Source organism: Xyrauchen texanus, chromosome 49, assembly GCF_025860055.1.
Source record: "Xyrauchen texanus isolate HMW12.3.18 chromosome 49, RBS_HiC_50CHRs, whole genome shotgun sequence".
Taxonomy (NCBI): Eukaryota; Metazoa; Chordata; class Actinopteri; order Cypriniformes; family Catostomidae; genus Xyrauchen; species Xyrauchen texanus.
The window spans coordinates 24741176-24758854 of NC_068324.1; the positions used below are offsets into that span (position 1 = coordinate 24741176).

A 17679-nucleotide genomic window follows, 5' to 3' on the forward strand; every position below is an offset into this window, starting at 1 on the left:
ATTGTTTAGTGAACAGATACCTTACTTTAACCCTAGGAACAAACCCAGAGTGAACATCATATGGATAGCATGCATAGCTATAGGCAGGATATGAGTACATCGTTCCAGGTAATGCACATGTCCAGTAGCATATACAGGGGGGAATGTGTTGTTGAGCTCAACCAAAGGGTTCATAGAGAAACAACGGGTGCGGTGGCACGGACTGTAATTGATGCTAAGCCAAATAATACAATTCCATCAGATTTTATAACCAAGGTAACGCTGCCATGAGAGTAAAGAAAGGAGTCACTGCCAGGTTTCTCCAGTCTGCAGATGTTGTTCGGGCCATCACCCCAGAGTTGTCACCTGTTGGCCCAATCCCCCTGGCCATCCCAAGTCATCTAAAGTTCCTGTATGCAGAGAGTACTATGGATCAGGGACAGACAGAACAGCGTGATCTGGCAGAGCTCCTTAGCGCCTATGGATATATTTTCTCTATGAGACTGACGGACCATGGCCGCACCAACCTGGTGCAACAGGACATTTAAACATGACCAGGTCTGCCTGTGATGCAGCAGCCATGCAGGATGGCCTTTGAGAAACAGCGAGATTCCAATGAACAGATCCAGCGGAACCTCGATACTGGCTTAGCTTCCCCCAGCCATAAGCAGCTGGGCCTCACCAATTGTCATGGTATGAAAAAAGACAAAATGTACAGACTTTGTGTGGACTACAGAATTCTGAATGAGTGCACTATCAAAGACACCTACCCTTTTCCAAGAATCTATTGCAAAATTATTTAGCACCTTGGATCTAGCCTCAGGCTATTTGCAATAGCCTGAGGCTCTGGAGTTGACTCCAGAGGCTTGACAGGTGGCTACATTCTGCAGCAGGGAGGGGCTTTTTGAGTGGAATGTGATGCCATTCGGGCTTTGCTATGCCCCTGCAATGTTCAAGCATTTGATGTATCGTGCCCTGGCTGGAATGCAATGGGAAATCTGCCTGGTATACTTGGATGACATCATCGTATTGGGAGGGATGTCAAGGTGATGCTTCATCACCTGGTGCAGGTGTTGGTCCTGGTACAAGAATCTACAATAGGCCAACCTCAAACTGAAGCCTGCCAAATTTTGTCTCTTCCGCTGCCTACCTGGGGCACATAGTTTCAAAATATGGCATCACCAATGACCCCCAGAAGGTTCAGAAGATCCGAGAATTCCCCAGCCCACGAGTGTTACTGAGGTACGGCAGTTTGTGGGCCAAGCATCTTACTATAGACACTTCGTCAAGGAATTCGCAACAGTGGCCAAGCCCTTCCAAAACCTCTGAAGAAATCATGCCCGATTCCACTAGACCCCTGAGAGCCAACGAGCCTTTGGCAAGCTAGAGGCTCATTGGCTACTGCCCCAGTTCTAGGGTACCCTATGGATAGTGGTGACCTCATTCTCGGTACAGACACCAGCAACTTTGGGATCGGGGCTGTGTTCTCCCAACTCCAATATGGTGAGGAACTTGTACTGGCGAACTGAACAGCACATCTGCGTCCAGGGTGATACACAACCTTGAAATTATATTTCCCAAGCTTCTCGAGCCACTGGGCCAGTTGATCCTCTATTTCTTTCATCTTTATGAGCCACTGTAAGCTACTATGGTCTGTGGGCAAGATAACGGTTCTGCCCAGCAGGTACACTTCATAGAGCAGCCATATCACCCTGCAGCTCTTGCCTGGTTGCCCACTATAGCTAAGCAGGGTTGAGCCTGGCCAGTACCTGGATGGGAGACCTCCTGGGGAAAACCAAGGTTGCTGCTGGAAGTGGTATTAGGGAGGCCAGCAGGGGGTGCTCACCCTGTGGTCTGTGTGGGTCCTAATGCCCCAGTATAGTGATGGGGACACTGTACTGTAAAAAAGCACCATCTTTCGGATGAGACGTTAAACCGAGGTCCTGACTCTCTGTGGTCATTAAAAATTCCAGGGCACTTCTCGTAAAGAGTAGGGGTGTAACCCTGGTGTCCTAGCCAAATTCCCCCCCATTGGCCCCTATATATCATGGCCTCCTAATAATCTCCATCCCTGAATTGGCTACATCGGCTACATCACTCTACCATCTCCTCTCTGCCAATAGCTAGCAGGTCATGTTTGTAAATGAGAAGTGGTTCTCAAACAGTTTACCTGGTTAATAAATAATAATAATAATTATTTTGATTATTTTTGACAACTTTGAATCGGAGTACTTTCAAACAATGCTGTGACCTGCTGGAAATTGAAAAAACTCGAACGACACCTATCCGACCTCAGTCTGATGGACAGGTTGAAGGCTTTATTGCCACCCTCCAGAAAATCCTGGCTACCACCTCAGAATGATGTCAATCGGACTGGCATCTCATGGTTAGTATTATCTGTTTACAACTGTTTTTAGTTGTAACTACAAGATGCAAAAGTTACTGTGTAGCTAACAAACTACTCTCTGGCCACTTGAAAGCAAGCTACACATTATCTGCAAATGCAACAACAGTTCACTTTCTTTGTCATCTTAGTTGTCACTTCGCTAATTGTTTCTTAGAGTGATGTCTCTCAGTTTTCAAAAACAGTTTGGAAAAACGAGCAGAACTGTCACAACTTACCCATCCCGCAGATGAGCGAACATGTTGGAGGTTTTCCTGTGTTTCGCTGCCACTTTTCTGCCACACGTTTTAGACAAAGGGGAACCACCTTCGAACAACAATCCCTCTGCATTTTTATGGAACCAAAAAACTTCCACACTTCAGACTTCATCCTTCAGCCATACTTCTCGGCCACATTGCTTTTGTTTACATCAGAGTGCACGTATCATTTATGCTACATACAGACAATGCTGTGAATCTTAATTTGTTGATGGGGATAAAAACGTGTGCGATCAGAAAAATCTGAATAATTTGGCTTTAAGTTTATCTAGAATTATTCACAGTATTTTGAAGTGTGCATGATAACAATATAGTGCATGTTGTGATAATGCACTGTGATATACCATATAACCGCATACCAGTCATAACAGTGGCTGTGTCTTAAAGCTAAAGTACCCAGCAAACCAAGCGTTTTAGACAGAGGGCCAAAAACAGGGTAGAAAATGTTAATGTATTACTACATCAGTTTTTTGTGCAAAATACTTCACTAAAATTATAAGTGAACCACAAGGAAGAAAAAAATAATAATATGCATGTCATGGCCCCTTAAAGAAGGTAAATGGGGTCGATTTAATGGTGATTTTATGAAGGAAATTGAAAAAGCAGCAAGCACTGAACTATTAAGCCATGTCAGCGCACAATAAAAAATAAATAAATAAATAAATGAATAAACACCTTTAAAACACTATGTTCTCAAGTTCATAAAGAAAACATTTAAGTATACTAATCTGCATATGTACATAAGCAAAAACATTGAGAGTAGCCAATTCAAACAAAGTGAGCAAACTTACAGCTGACAAAAGCTGTAAAGTTTAGCTGACCAAAAATATCACACACACACACACACAAACAAACAGATCCACGAGCTAGGGATGCTGCCTCACTGATAAGACTCTGTTAACCTTAATGCAACTACACTCTCATAACATAAGCTTCAACAGTCAAACAACAAAAACTTGAAAGGTATCTGTTATCAAGGTTATCCAACAGATGACTGAATAACAGTGGACAGGATGAATGGTGACATGTTTACAGTGACAAAGAAACCAAAACAACCATACATTTAACAACAATACGCTACAATGAAGCGATTGTGTCAGATATTCACAGATTTGAGCTTACAAACGTACAGAGAAGCATAAATGTTTCACATGATTAGGTTTGGACATTCCTCTTAAAGCGCGTGAACTACACGAACATTTGATGTTGAATAATAAAAAATGTGACCTAATTTTTCGCAACGCATATTTATTTATCACAAACAGTTCCAAACAAGGCCAAGTTTTGAAAACATTACACCGCATCTAAACGCGACGCAACTAGAAAGCTCGACTTATAACAGCGCGCGTTTGCTCGCACACACTTCGTTTATAATGGAAGAGGCGTTTGAAAAGCGTCGCGTCCCCTGAGAGTGAAGTACTAACCTGTGTGGCCCAGCAAGGAATGATGATTATGATTATGACTGCTTTCCCCAAATATGAGTCTGAAATCCAGCTCCTCATTGTAGTTTGAAGTCATTGCCACTTTCACTTAAACTCCACCACAATGATATAAACAACCAAGTCCATCCATGCGCCAACGCAACTACAACGCATCAACTTTCATCGAGCAAACAGAGATGGAGTCAGCGCGAAAACCCGGAACACACGGTCCAAAGTGTTTTCTCTTTCTGAAGTTGGTTACTTCGAACCGTCGTTGTTGTTTCTTCTCTGGGGTTGTTGATGTGATAGTCCCATGCTGGTTTTGTGTTGTTCTAAAGTCTTGCGCGCATGAACGTGGATGTAGTAAAGTTACATTTTACACCGCGACTCCAGACGTGACGTCACGACATTTGACAGACTACAAACAGTCGAAAAGGAAACACGAGCCCACGCGCGCAGCCTCATTTGCAAACACTGACACTTACTGAGGCGGGAGAGTTCAGCGCTTGATATAACAAAGACTTTTGATACAATAGACACAAATTTATACAAACAATCTCAGTTTATAAAACAAACACTTTGTCTGCGAGGGGTGGGGGCTATGGAAACCGCAGTTTATGCCAAAGTACCGTAGTTTTTTGCTACAACGGTATATTTATATTTTAGTTAATTATACATTTTAGTTAATTAAAAAAAACGCATAGGCTATATCAAATTGAACTAGTATATTTGCATTTATAATTTGTATATTTGTTATTGAAATAATATATATTTGTATTTATATTTTTTAAATATACTCATGAAACATTATTTTATTCTTAAATATTATTTGTATTTATGCATTTATAAATATGAAAATATTATTTTATTTTTTATTACATGTATTAATAAAAAAATGGGACGTGATTCGATTTTTTTTATTTATATTACATAAAATAAATGTACATAAATATAATTATTATTATTATATACTATTATTTATAAATATGTACATTTTATATTCATTGTCATTTTTTATTTATAATCATTAAATTAACAAATTAAAATATTATATATATATACAGTGTTATAAAAATGTAAACAGATATGTTTCATATATATATATATATATATATATATATATATATATATATATATATATATATATATATATATATATATTCATTTGTTGTTTCAATTATAAAATATATGATGCCCATTTATACGAAAAAATTCTAAATTGATGTCTAGACAGACATTTCACTAGATGTTTAGACAAAGCCAATGAAGGTTACGAATAAAATTAACAACTGACAACAATCTTCAAAGATACATTTAATGGGGGTATTTTATAAATAAAAAAAAAAAAGATGGACAGTTAATGTCAAGCAGCCATCAACCAATCCATAATGACACAGAAAAATAAAGACTAATTAAAATGAATAAAACTAATGACATTGTGATATTGGTTTTGATTTCCTTGTTCTGTAGTAAAAGTAACTAGAGCTGCACTGTCCCCTTCTGGTCACGGTTGGAACATGATTCAATTTAGAGGGTGAACTTTTATATATGGGTGATTATATAATTAGGGGTACATTTCAGATCAACAAAAAACTGAAAAAATCATTGTGATTTTCTGCAAAATAATCTAGTTGTTTCCATAATATACCCCCATATTATTCTAAATTCATTAGTTGGCAAGCTTAAGCTAATTGGACAGCACAAAAATGGCAATTTCCAGTATAGCATATGCATTTTCTCCTAATTAACTTATGGAACTGGTTTACTTTTCTGCATGAAATAAAGAGAAATGTGCCCAAATATAAAAGTGATCATTGCTTGAAGTAAATATTCAGGGAAAATGATAAATACAACCCAAGGACTTGAAATGTACCCCTAATTATATAATCACCCATATAAACGATATTCCTTGCTTCATGCAAAAAGACAATATTCGAGTGCAATGAGAGCAATGGCACCTGAAAAGGTCACAGAAGAGCAAACTTAAAATCAAATACAAAGTGCACTATTATCTGTCAAGAATTACAGCCTTTGTATTGAAATGAAAAGGAAGGAAATCTCTTTGTAGTGAGTTCTGATAGTGAATGTCTGGCCGCGGTTAATGTGTGGTCTGACCACAGACGCCATTCACAACTTTCGTCCTGCAAATCACTTCCTCTTTCTCTTCCTGTGACACTTCAGTTATATGTCTCTTTGGTGCTGCTGACTCATAGTCCAGTATTGCACATTTCATGTTCTCACGCTTGTGCTTGTTCACCAGTCCACTGTTCTCCTCTCCGATTCGACCCTCGGGAAGTGCAAGTGTGTGTAAACATACTATAGCTGCAGACTACATACTATTGACTTTTCCCTGAAGAAAGAAGAACGTTAAACTAAGACCTATAGAAATGACATTCAGTCATTCGTTTTGCACTGCTAAAGCATTTTGTTATTATCCATGTTTGTTGCCATATCAGACACAAATCTACAATAACCGTTAACTGAAAAGCTCGATTTTGAGGTCGCCGTTCCTGAAAAGTAAATTACGTTTATATCCCATGCTAGACTAGGCTATATCCCAGTAATCAGTGACATCACAGGGAGATTTCTAACGAAACTCACAGTCTCATACGCAGGTTGATCAAGCTTTTCCTTGCTCCATTCCGGCAAATACATCTTTGAAGTGATTTGAGGTGGATAATCCCGCCTGGAAAAACACAGACATGTATTTTAACTTGACACAAGCTAAATTCCTATCTTATAAAGTGAGCCCCAACAAAACTTCTAATCTTTCAAAGCGAACGGGAATTGTGATGACATCGTCTTCTAGTGTTAGGTTCTTTGACTGATCACTGTTGGCCTGTTGCACAGACTTTCTAGCCCCCAGTTCAGCTTTGGTCGTATTGTAGAAGTCAGTAATGCCATAGACATCACTAAACAACACAAATACATACAGTATCAAGCCACTGGAACAACCAAGCACCTCACAGCTCCAGAAACTAGAGTTATATTGATGAAGGCCCATAGTTGTCACAATACTTCGATTTCAGTAGTTACCAGATTTCTGCATTGGTCTGAGCTGCATGCACTCTTTCCTGAATGGAGACTCGACTCTAACTCTGAGCATCTGGCACAGGCAGGATTTGGTGTTAAATGGGTTTTTGTCATAGCGAACCGCCTGCAATTAAACAGAAAAACAGGAGCCTCATCCCACTGAGCAAGCGATGTCTGTGGACATACAAAACAGGTTGATATCTCGTCCGTCCGTCCAGGCCATGATCTGAATGTCCATTGACAGCCAGAATTAGTCGATTAATGACACTGAGAAATGATGTCCCATCAGGCCATAATCTAAACGTCCACTGACAGCCAGAACTCGTTGAGAACAGACGTTCATACTGACTATAATCTAAACGTCCATTGACATCTAAAATGAGTCGATAAATGACGTCAATAAAGATGTCCAATCTGGCCACAATCTAAACGTCCGTTAACATCCAGATTTAGTCAATAAATGACAGAAAATATGTTAAGGCCACAGTCGAAACGTCATTTAAATGCTTGTAGAAGAAAACTACAACAAGTTTGCAAGTACAGCCAAAAAAATCTAACAACCATCGTCATTGTCATCCATAGCTACTCCAGAGTCCCTCAGTCCAGACTAATTTCCTAAAGTCTTTCAATCCAGATAAGTGCCAAGTCCTTAAACACAGTGTTCTAATAGCTTTTAAGTTTAGACTCAAAATACATTTTCATTTCATCTTTAAATCTTTAAACAAGAGGATTGCATTTAGAAAATTTACATTTGTGAATGTACAGAAAAATAAGAACAGAACAGAATGAACAGAAAAATAAGGTTTATGAAATAAATATCACTTTTCTTTTCACATTCATGAAAACCAAAAATTATATTTCTATATGTAAATTCAAAGTTAGGATTCACATAACATTTGATAAAATCACAAATGTCACACCAAAATGTCACTGTGAAAGAGCAGTTCCAAAATAAATGTAACGTAGTCAGGTTTCTCTGAACAGAAAGAAGGGTAATGTCATTCTTAAGTCTTTTGAGAGAGCACTTATCTGGGTAAAACCTATGAATTAACTTAAAGGTAATTTCTGTAATTGTTTTGGTATTTATGAGGTAATGTCCAAGCTTTTTTCCACGGAATGTCACTTACAGAACCATTCCAATAGGAAATTAGGCTACGGCATAGTCTCCTCCTGAAACAAAATTATTGTTTTTTGATTTAGATGAAGAATGGCATTGTTTACCTACATATGTCTTACACACATCCACTGAGCAAAGAGATGAAAAAGAAAATCCTTTATAAAGCAATTGCATTCAACTACATAATGTAATTATTTTGGTCACCTTGCTCTTTTAAACATTCAGCAGTTCAGTCAGCATGGGGAAAGCAGTGGCAGGATGACTTTACTGATTTTTTGATCTCTGAGAGGTATAGAGGATACAGGCAGGTTGGCACAAATAGACAGATCTATGACATAGTCCCTCAAACTCAAGGCAAGGAAACCAAATAACTGTCAATAAATAGATTTGGGCTATGTGAAACTGAAAACATGCAAGTTATAGCCACATGATTTTTGGGAACTGGGAATATGGCTAGGGACAAAGGCGGTGACACTTCTTCCAGTCGGACTATATTTATTCTAAAGTTTTATATAAAATTATATTTATATTCTAGAAAAAGTGATTCATTTATTGTCTTTTTTTATTCGTCATTGTCTTTTTTTGAGGGTGATGGGTAACTATTTCTGCTTAGGCTATATTGGGCCGTAAGTGCTCTTTGAAGGCCTGGGGTTCCAAAAGAGACACCTTGACCCATTCAGCAACATGGGACCAAGCCCAAATATGTGTGAAATATGTTTCAAATCAATTTCACCCATAAGAATTCCTCCAAATGTCAGCCTTTTTAATTTTAGGTATTTGTCCATTTATTTTATAGCCTACATATTGTTTTGTTGTTATTTGTTTTTTTATTATGTGTATGCTGCTTAGTAAAAGTATATAAAAAAGCTGATATAAGCATACCGTAGATGTTTTTCGGATAATACTGTTTTTTTTCTTTCGTTTGTTTCTAATTAACTGTGGTGGAAAAGAAGGTTATTGGGCACTCCTTCCGGTTTCAAGTAGATTGTGATATCCCTCCCCTGTGAAAAACAGTTCTACCTTTATAGTGATAATAAATAATAGGGACTGTGTGTGAAGTATACATTTTTTTGAACACATTTTTAAACTTTTAGAGCATGATACTGAGATTTTTTTTATATTGATCAAACATGCTCGGGAATACAAGTTTCTCCAGTTCTGTGGCGGACGGATATGTGACTACAACCTGCGCAGGCGCAGCATGTTCCGCAGTCCGCACCAATTAGTCTCGTCGTGTCGCTGTCTCGTGTTGCACTTGACGTCCCCATCAAGGACTTTGTAAGTTGTAATATTGGTAATATTAATAGTGAGTGATTCCCGAAATGTTATCATAAAGGTTTTTTCGTTAGTCCCAGTTGGTCCAGCTAAGTCATTCAAATGTTTTTTCCTCTAAATTGACGTGCTAGCTAGCTCAATTGGCACCAATCAGCCAAACTGGACTTTCTATGGCAAGCCGTTTTAACATTTAATAATTGAAAGCGACTATCTATTTTCATGCTAACGTTTTTTTTAGATACTATAGTATCTATTCCATTAATTACTAGTACTTATTCATTAGCTAGTGCTTATTAGCTATGACTAGTCAGAACGGCCACTGTAGAGTTCAATTATAAATCTTGCTAGTAAAATACATAATCTTGCTAGTAACATTTGGAATAAATACTATAGTATCTAATAAAACGGTATCTATTGAATAAGTACTAGTATCTATAGAACAAGTACTAGTAGCTAATACTACTACTACTACTAATACTAGTATCTATTTAATAGTTACAGATAGTATTAGATAATTAGATATTAGATTTAATGACTTAGTACTAGTATTTATTGAATAAATACTAGTATGTATTGAATAAATACTAGTACATAGTAATAGGAACTAGTATCTATAAATAAGTACTAGTATCTAATAATAAGAAGTACTAGTATCTAATGAATAAGTACTAGTATCTAATGTCAATTAGTGTCACTGTCAATTTGTTTTCTCCTCAAGTTGGCAAAGAAACAATTTAATATTTGTTTGGCTTGATAGACCGCTAACGTTAGCAGGTTGTCGGTAGCCTAGCATAACGTGTTACAATTACTGTAATTTCAACCCAATGTTAGCTGTTTTTCGCTAGCCTAGCATGACGTGAAAGTAAAGTGAAGGAAGCAGGAAGTAAAGCGAAATCAAGGCCCACCCTCACTCTCGCAGGATCAATCGCAAGCACACGCTCCTGCACTTTTTTATAATTAATTATAGAAGTTTAGATACTAAATTTAAAGCTCCAATCTCCTCAGTCCTCTGAAGATCCCGAAAAAAGTATGTTGGTGTTTCAGTGATTACTTCGCTCAGAGAACCTGTCAATCACAGCTGTTAATCATGACGTCACACCACTGCATCAAATTGTTCAGTTGGTCTCACATGCCATTAAATAACATGGGGAGGCGGGGTTTATGAGCTATACTAGGACCAGTCACCGGGGGGGTGATCGAGACGTTTTGACTTCACTTTTCAGGGCTTGTGTGGCACTGGTTCAGCACGGTCGGCGATATGATGCATGGGCGATTGTGTGTGGAGGGTCTGATCGCCGAGCTGCGGCACTGTTTTGTTCTGTCTTCCGCTCCGGGCTTCAAAGCTCACCGGGAGCGGGTCTGCGTCTACGACACGCTGCATTGCCACAGGTCAGGCTTGTCTTGAGTGGCTGCGCCTGGTGCTTAGTGCCGCCCAAGACGATTGTGATTGGTTTCTTTAGACATCTTTAATTGACGTCTATACAATGTCCAGAAAAGACGTATAAAAAACTTTCATTCTGGCTCCTGTGAGGATGTCTTCTGGATGTCTAACAATTACATCTTTTAGATGTGTTCTAGACGACTTTTTGCTCGCTGGGATCAGGGCTCATATACTGTATCATATATGGAGACTTCATGGGAAAAATACAATAGTTTAAAAAATGAGGTGTTGTATGTGAATATTGTTAATAGAAAACATTCATGAGGTTTGTGTTCCTTCACTCACGTATTTTATAAATTCCTCCATAACCTTGTCTGTAGAGAGCACCCCCTGCCTTTTATTGTCAAGGCAAAAAATTTACAGTTGTACATTTATAAATTGCATATACAAAAACTGATGACGCTCCTTTAGTGACCCGAAAGTTTTCTATGTCATCATGCGTCTTCACTAAGTCCAAAGAGCCACCGCTACAGAAAAACAGAGAAGGAAAGGAAAATGTGTGAAATGTTTTCTCTTGCTTGAAGACCACTGCAGAATACATGTATGGAGAAATAAATCAAATATTGCTCCAACATTTCAGGCATGTCAACTAATTGAAGGGTAAAAAGAAAGATGCATTGTCAAATATTAAAAGAAAGAAGCCAGTCAAAAAAGCTCACTGAAAATTACAGATGGTGAGGATTTACATGAATACAAGGAGGTTATTATTATTATCACAAGAAAAGATTCATTAGAATTTAACCCTTGTGTTGTGTTTGTTTTGTGCTAATATATATATATATATATATATATATATATACACTGGTTCGCTGAAGCAATGGTAAACTGCCAGCAGGAGGTGAAGCCCCCGGAAGTGTTCAAGCGGCCATATTGGTATGCCCAAACTGCCATAGAGCATCAATGACTGACAGGCGAATACGCCCCCGTTTTACCTTCTCTGACCTGCGGATACGACTGTTGTACTTCGCAACTTTGTTCTAGTGAGGTTAAATGTTTAATTTGCTCGTTCTGGTAAAATGAGTTTTGAGGGAGAAGACATACGAAGATCACGATGTCAAAGCATCCACCTGACCCGGTGCTCAGTCTATCAGTGCAGCACAACAATCACCAAAGGAAGTGGCAAAACTGTCCACAAGTTGTAATGCAAGTAGAAAAAGCTGTAATATCTCCTTGTTTTGGGGTGACAACACGTCAAACCGGGATTTTTAATTAGCCTAAAATGTCCGGAATTTGCCTGTTTTCATATTGAAGCGCTCTCTGTAGTCATACAATGATACCAGTCATACATTACGTGTTCGTGTGCCATTTAAATGTAGCATATCAGTTTAATTTTGTCTCCCTCGCTGCGTGTTTGATAGAGGGAGCGAGAGCATGCGTGACAGGGAACACAATGAAAATGGTTTTTAAAAAAAATACAAATGTGTGAGTTTTCAGATACCATATGTGAACAAAGTCAAGGAGTTTTGTTCCATCTTATTCCAATTGGATAAAAAAAACAAAAAAAAAACATAAGGGTTTAAAAGACACATGGCAAAAAAAAAAAAACATGACAAAGCGCTCTGTTCACAAAAAGAAAAAAGTAAAAGTGGGTTAAGCCTCTCTTTCTCTTCTTTTCCAGATACCCATTTTAAAAATTTATAATTTCATCATAACAGATCACCCTTGTAAATATTGCACAAACATGCACAAAAACAGTCCTCAGGCTCCATCAAAATGAATTATAACAACTAGGGCTGTCGATTTAACACGTTAATTCAGTGCGATTCATTTTATAAAAAATAATGCGTTCAAAAAATTTACGCAATTAATCGCAATGTAATAAGGAAGATTCCTGAGAAATACAAGCTAGTAGTACCACCTGTTTACTCCACAGTTTATACAGTGAAGAAAACAACCCACAACACAGACATGCTTTACGTTCTTGCATTCAAAATAATTGACTGAGCGCAAATCCGAACTAAGAAGTATTAAACTATATTTAACTTGACACAGTGACCTAAACATTTTATGTTTATGACGCAACGCACCCAAGACACTACACAAGCATGTCTGACGCAACTATATATATATATATAGTTTTTAAATATTTAAAGATAACTATTTATAATTATTTCATCATTTTATATTGAATTATTGTTATATGACGTGCTTTCTCAGTAAATTTTTGTATATGCGATTAATCACGATTAATTAATCAGGACACCATGTAATTAATTTGATTAAAAAATTTAAATCGATTGACAGCCCTAATAACAACCTAAATGGCAACAATTAAGGTTTTAATTTTGTGCAGGGATTAGAAACAGTTCAGGGGATATACAGTAAACAAACTATATTTTTAAACACTGAAAACTAAAAATATTTTTGCAGAAAATTTGTTAAATTGTTCAAGAGTTTTCCACGAAACCAAAGACGAAACTTTTCAAAGTTACTACCTCTTGCTTTTGCTAGAATTCCATAATTTCCCACAAGCGCTAATGAAGGGAAGAGTTCACGCCTGATATGTTTCTCTTTTTGTGTCCAATCTTATCATCTGATTTGAAAGATTACCATATTAAATGTAAATGTTTAAAATGAAATAGGAGGTGGGGTGAATGACATGGGTACATTGTACTGCCTACAAATAATTTTTCACACAGACGGAGTTGTGCAATTTCCATCATGGCTGGGTTTTCTGATAACATCGCAAAGATAATATCGTCATGTTATTTTTAGGATGGAGTGTCGCCTGTATCCCAAACTAGCACTTACATTGTTTGTTATTTGTTCTTCATATAATCCAAGTTCTCTAATATGGGATCTGTCCGGTTCAAAGGTGCTGAATATGGCCAAACTTTTGCCATCATGTCCAAGAGTTTGTTTTCTCAACATGTAAATATTGCAGAAACACTGCCATAAAACTCCTTTTCTCCGATTTCTGAATTCCCATTAGATCAAGCCAATTCAGATGCAACTGAATTGAGCCAATGGCGTTCACGCCCGCTCAGCCAATGACATTGAGCACACAGTGCTCAGCTTTCTATACAAGCAGGAAGCATTACGCCACCAGTCAGAATTTATCATCTGAAAGCAGTGGCTGAGCCGTCTGATATTGACGTCCGGTAGCATGGCTAGCTACGCAATGTCTCGTTCCCTACAGGGTGTGCTGAGAGACTCCAGCCAGGTCTCCTAAACCAAATTGGCCTGGTTGCTAGGGAGGGTAGAGTCACATGGGGTAACCTCCTCATGGTCACTATAACATGATTCAAGCTCTCGGTGGGGCACGTGGCTAGTTGTGCTTGGATCGCGGAGAATTGGAGCAGGTGACGCGGTCTCACCTCCTCCATTCTGAGATCAAAAGACAAACAGAATATAAAGACACTTTCAGCTGTTGAAATACAAATCCATAAACACATGTTTAAACACAAGAGAAGAAAAAAGAACATCTTACCTGCCATGCACGGCTATGGCTGCCACTCCAGTTTTTTTAATTCTCTTCACTAAATTCAGTGTGTCCTCCAGCTGAGAGACACATGAGGTGTTAAACACTTCTATATCACTAGAAACAAAAAGTGAGTGCCGTATATCAAACATGTCCTTCCTTTCTGTCATTAAGTATAAACCTCTGAGCACTTGGACACTGTAGGAAGGATTCTAATTTTACATGTTATGGGTTTGGAAAGACCATTCACAAGTGTGCTCAGAATCTACAAGATAAGTGATTTGAGAAAAATAATGGGGAAAAAAAAGGACAGTCCCAAAATTTGTCAATATTTTGTAAACTATTCTTGTCAAATGACTTAAGATGAAATATGATGAGTTCATTGTATGATGTGCAACTAAGACAGCAGACATAAAAAACAAACTTGCAGATTCGATTTTCTCAGGGTCAGAGAGAAGCGCAGAAACCATTCCTCCCTAGATGAGAGGATAAATATTAAAATGTAATATTAAAAAAGACAATCTCAAGTAAATGTCATGTAACATACTCCAACACATGAGCATATACAGTGCATCCGAAAAGTATTCACAGCGCTTCACTTTATCCACATGTTATGTTACAACCTTATTCCAAAATGGATTAAATTCATTATTTTCATCAAAATTCTATGAACAATACCCCATAATGACAATGTAAAAGTAGTTTGTTTGAAATCTTTGCGAATTTATTAAAAATAAAAAACAAAAAAATCACATGTACATAAGTATTCACAGCATTTGCCATGACACTCAAAATTGAGTGCAGGTGCATCCTGTTTCCACTGATCATCCTTGAGATGTTTCTACAACTTGATCGGAGTCCACCTGTGGTAAATTCAGTTGATTGGACATGATAAGGTCCCACAGTTAACAGTGCATGTCAGAGCACAAACCAAGCCATGAAGTGCGAGGAATTGTCTGTAGACCTCCGAGACAGGAGTGTATCGAGGCACAGATCTGGGGAAGGGTACAGAAAAATGTCTGCAGAATTGAAGGTCCCAATGAGCACAGTGGCCTCCATCATCCGCAAATGGAAGAAGTTTGGAACCACCAGGACTCTTCCTAGAGCTGACCACCTGGCCAAACTGAGCGATCGGGGGAGAAGGGCCTTAGTCAGGGAGGTGACCAAGAACCCGATAGTCACACTGACAGAGCTCCAGCGTTCTCTGTGGAGAGAGGAGAACCTTTCAGGCGAACAACCATCTATGCAGTACTCCACCAATTAGGCCTGTATGGTAGAGTGGCCAGACGGAAGCCACTCCTCAGTAAAAGGCACATGACAGCCCGCCTGGAGTTCGCCAAAAGGCACCTGAAGGACTCTCAGACCATGAGAAACAAAATTCTCTGGTCTGATGAAACAAAGATTGAATTCTTTGGCCTGAATGGCAAGCGTCATGTCTGGAGGAAACCAGGCACCGCTCATCACCTGGCCAATACCATCCCTACAGTGAAGTATGGTGGTGGCAGCATCATGCTGTGGGGATGTTTTTCAGCGGCAGGAACTGGGAGACTAGTCAGCATCGAGGGAAAGATGAATGCAGTAATGTACAGAGACATCCTTGATGAAAAGCTGGACTGACGTGTGTCACTCTCTCACCTGAGGCTCTGTGGCTGCTGCCTTTTTATGCCGCTCTCCCCATGCTTACTGAAATTAGACACCGGTGTTAGACATAATTTAGCTCAGGTGTAAGCGCCCTTACCACTTTTCTCTCCCGGACGGGCGCTTGACCACGCCCCCGCTGCCACAACTACTTTTATGGTACTTTATTGTGCATTTGTGCCATTTTCTGACATCAACCACCCATTAATTTTCATTGTTTGAAAAGGGAAATTGTGGTATAGTGGTGCATCTATGTTACATGTATTACGGTATATTCATTGCACATGCACTGTGTGTTCTATCAGCGTGAGACTGAGAAAAATAGTTTAAGAGAAAATACAGTAAAGACGGTGTACGTTATACCTCCGTGTCTCTCTCTCTCTTTCTTTTTCCATAAAAACACTACAGTGGCGACGAGGACTTGAATTCCACAGCGAAGAAATGTGAAAGCGCAAGTAAATTTGCAATACTACAGAAATAGTTTGCCAGTTATCGAAGCAATTAGAAATCGAGAGATTAAAGGCGATCGCATAGTGTGATGGATGAGAGGAGTCAGCCTGCAGCTCCAGAAAAAGCGGAAGACTGACATCTAGTGGCCATCCTTAGTACTTCATGGAGAAATCGCAAGTACAAGACAACAGATATGGGAGAAAATAAAAAAAATTCTGAATTGCAAGGAGGTGATAAACACAAATGAAAGTGACAGCAAAATGGCAATGATTGGCAGAGTTCCTGAATTTGAAAGTAAAAAAGAAGATTTTGAAACTTGAACAGGTTTTCAAACATGATTTGAAAGATGGCTTGCAGCAAATGACATTGCCGCAGAAAAGAAAGCTGACATGTTCCTGAGTGTCTTGGGTCCCACAGAGTATGGACTTCTGAAGAAATGAAAGTGACAGAACTTACATTTAAAGAAATGTCTGAAACATTGTCTCTGCATTTTAAGCCAAAACAAATATTGATCGCTGAACGCTTCAGATTTCACAGACGATATCAGAAAGAAGGTGAAACATTAACAGACTATATTGTTGACCTGAAAAGGCTTGCTAGCACATGCAAGTTTGGCCAGTTCCTCAATGATGCACTGAGGGATCAGTTTGTCTGTGGTATGTCGAAGCTTACCACAAGCGCCTCTTATCTGAGAAGGTTTGTCTTTCAAACAGGCCTGTGAAATTGCTCTTGGCCTTGAACTGGCATACAAAGATACAAAAGAGTTGACAGAGCGTGCTGACCATTCCAGTGCTGGTGTTCACAATGTTGCCATTTTTTCACGGGGAAGACAGATGGGCAAACCACAGAAAGCACTGAGTAGATTGGCACAGTGCTCTTCAGCCAGACGAAAGATGACATGCCATCATTGTGGAAGAGAGGGTCATCAGCCACATGAATGCCATTTCCGTACTTCAGTATGTCATGCATGTGGTAAAACAGGCCATTTGAAAAAGGTCTGCAAAAGCAGTAAATGAGCAGGTAAAGCCCAGTTAGTGACAGCTACGACTGATGAAGTAAGTGCTTCTGATGATGCATTTGAACTTTTTACAGTTTATACTGCTCAAGGACAGAAAGATGGACTGTTTCTGCAACTGGAACTCTCAGGGAAGACAGTAACCATGCAGATCTACACTGGTGCTTCTGTCTCTCTAATTCCAGAATCTGTATACAAAGAGCTCCTGATTGACTGCCCCTTGCAGCC

The 17679-nt window shown here is 38.8% G+C and overlaps 1 protein-coding gene and 1 pseudogene across 1 annotated transcript in view; both read right to left on the bottom strand.

The window, feature by feature from the left end:
* The window catches only part of LOC127640064 (nuclear factor of activated T-cells, cytoplasmic 3-like), a 41209-nt gene extending 36747 nt beyond the window's left edge, over nt 1-4462 (bottom strand). Inside the window, exon 1 of the mRNA XM_052122442.1 lies at nt 4065-4462. Coding sequence (XP_051978402.1) covers nt 4065-4158 — 94 coding nt within the window. The 5' untranslated portion in view covers nt 4159-4462. The remainder of the gene's footprint in view (nt 1-4064) is intronic.
* A 1697-nt stretch (nt 4463-6159) lies between these two features.
* On the bottom strand, nt 6160-17405 carry LOC127640495 (tRNA-dihydrouridine(20) synthase [NAD(P)+]-like; annotated as a pseudogene).
* Nucleotides 17406-17679: the final 274 nt, after the last annotated feature.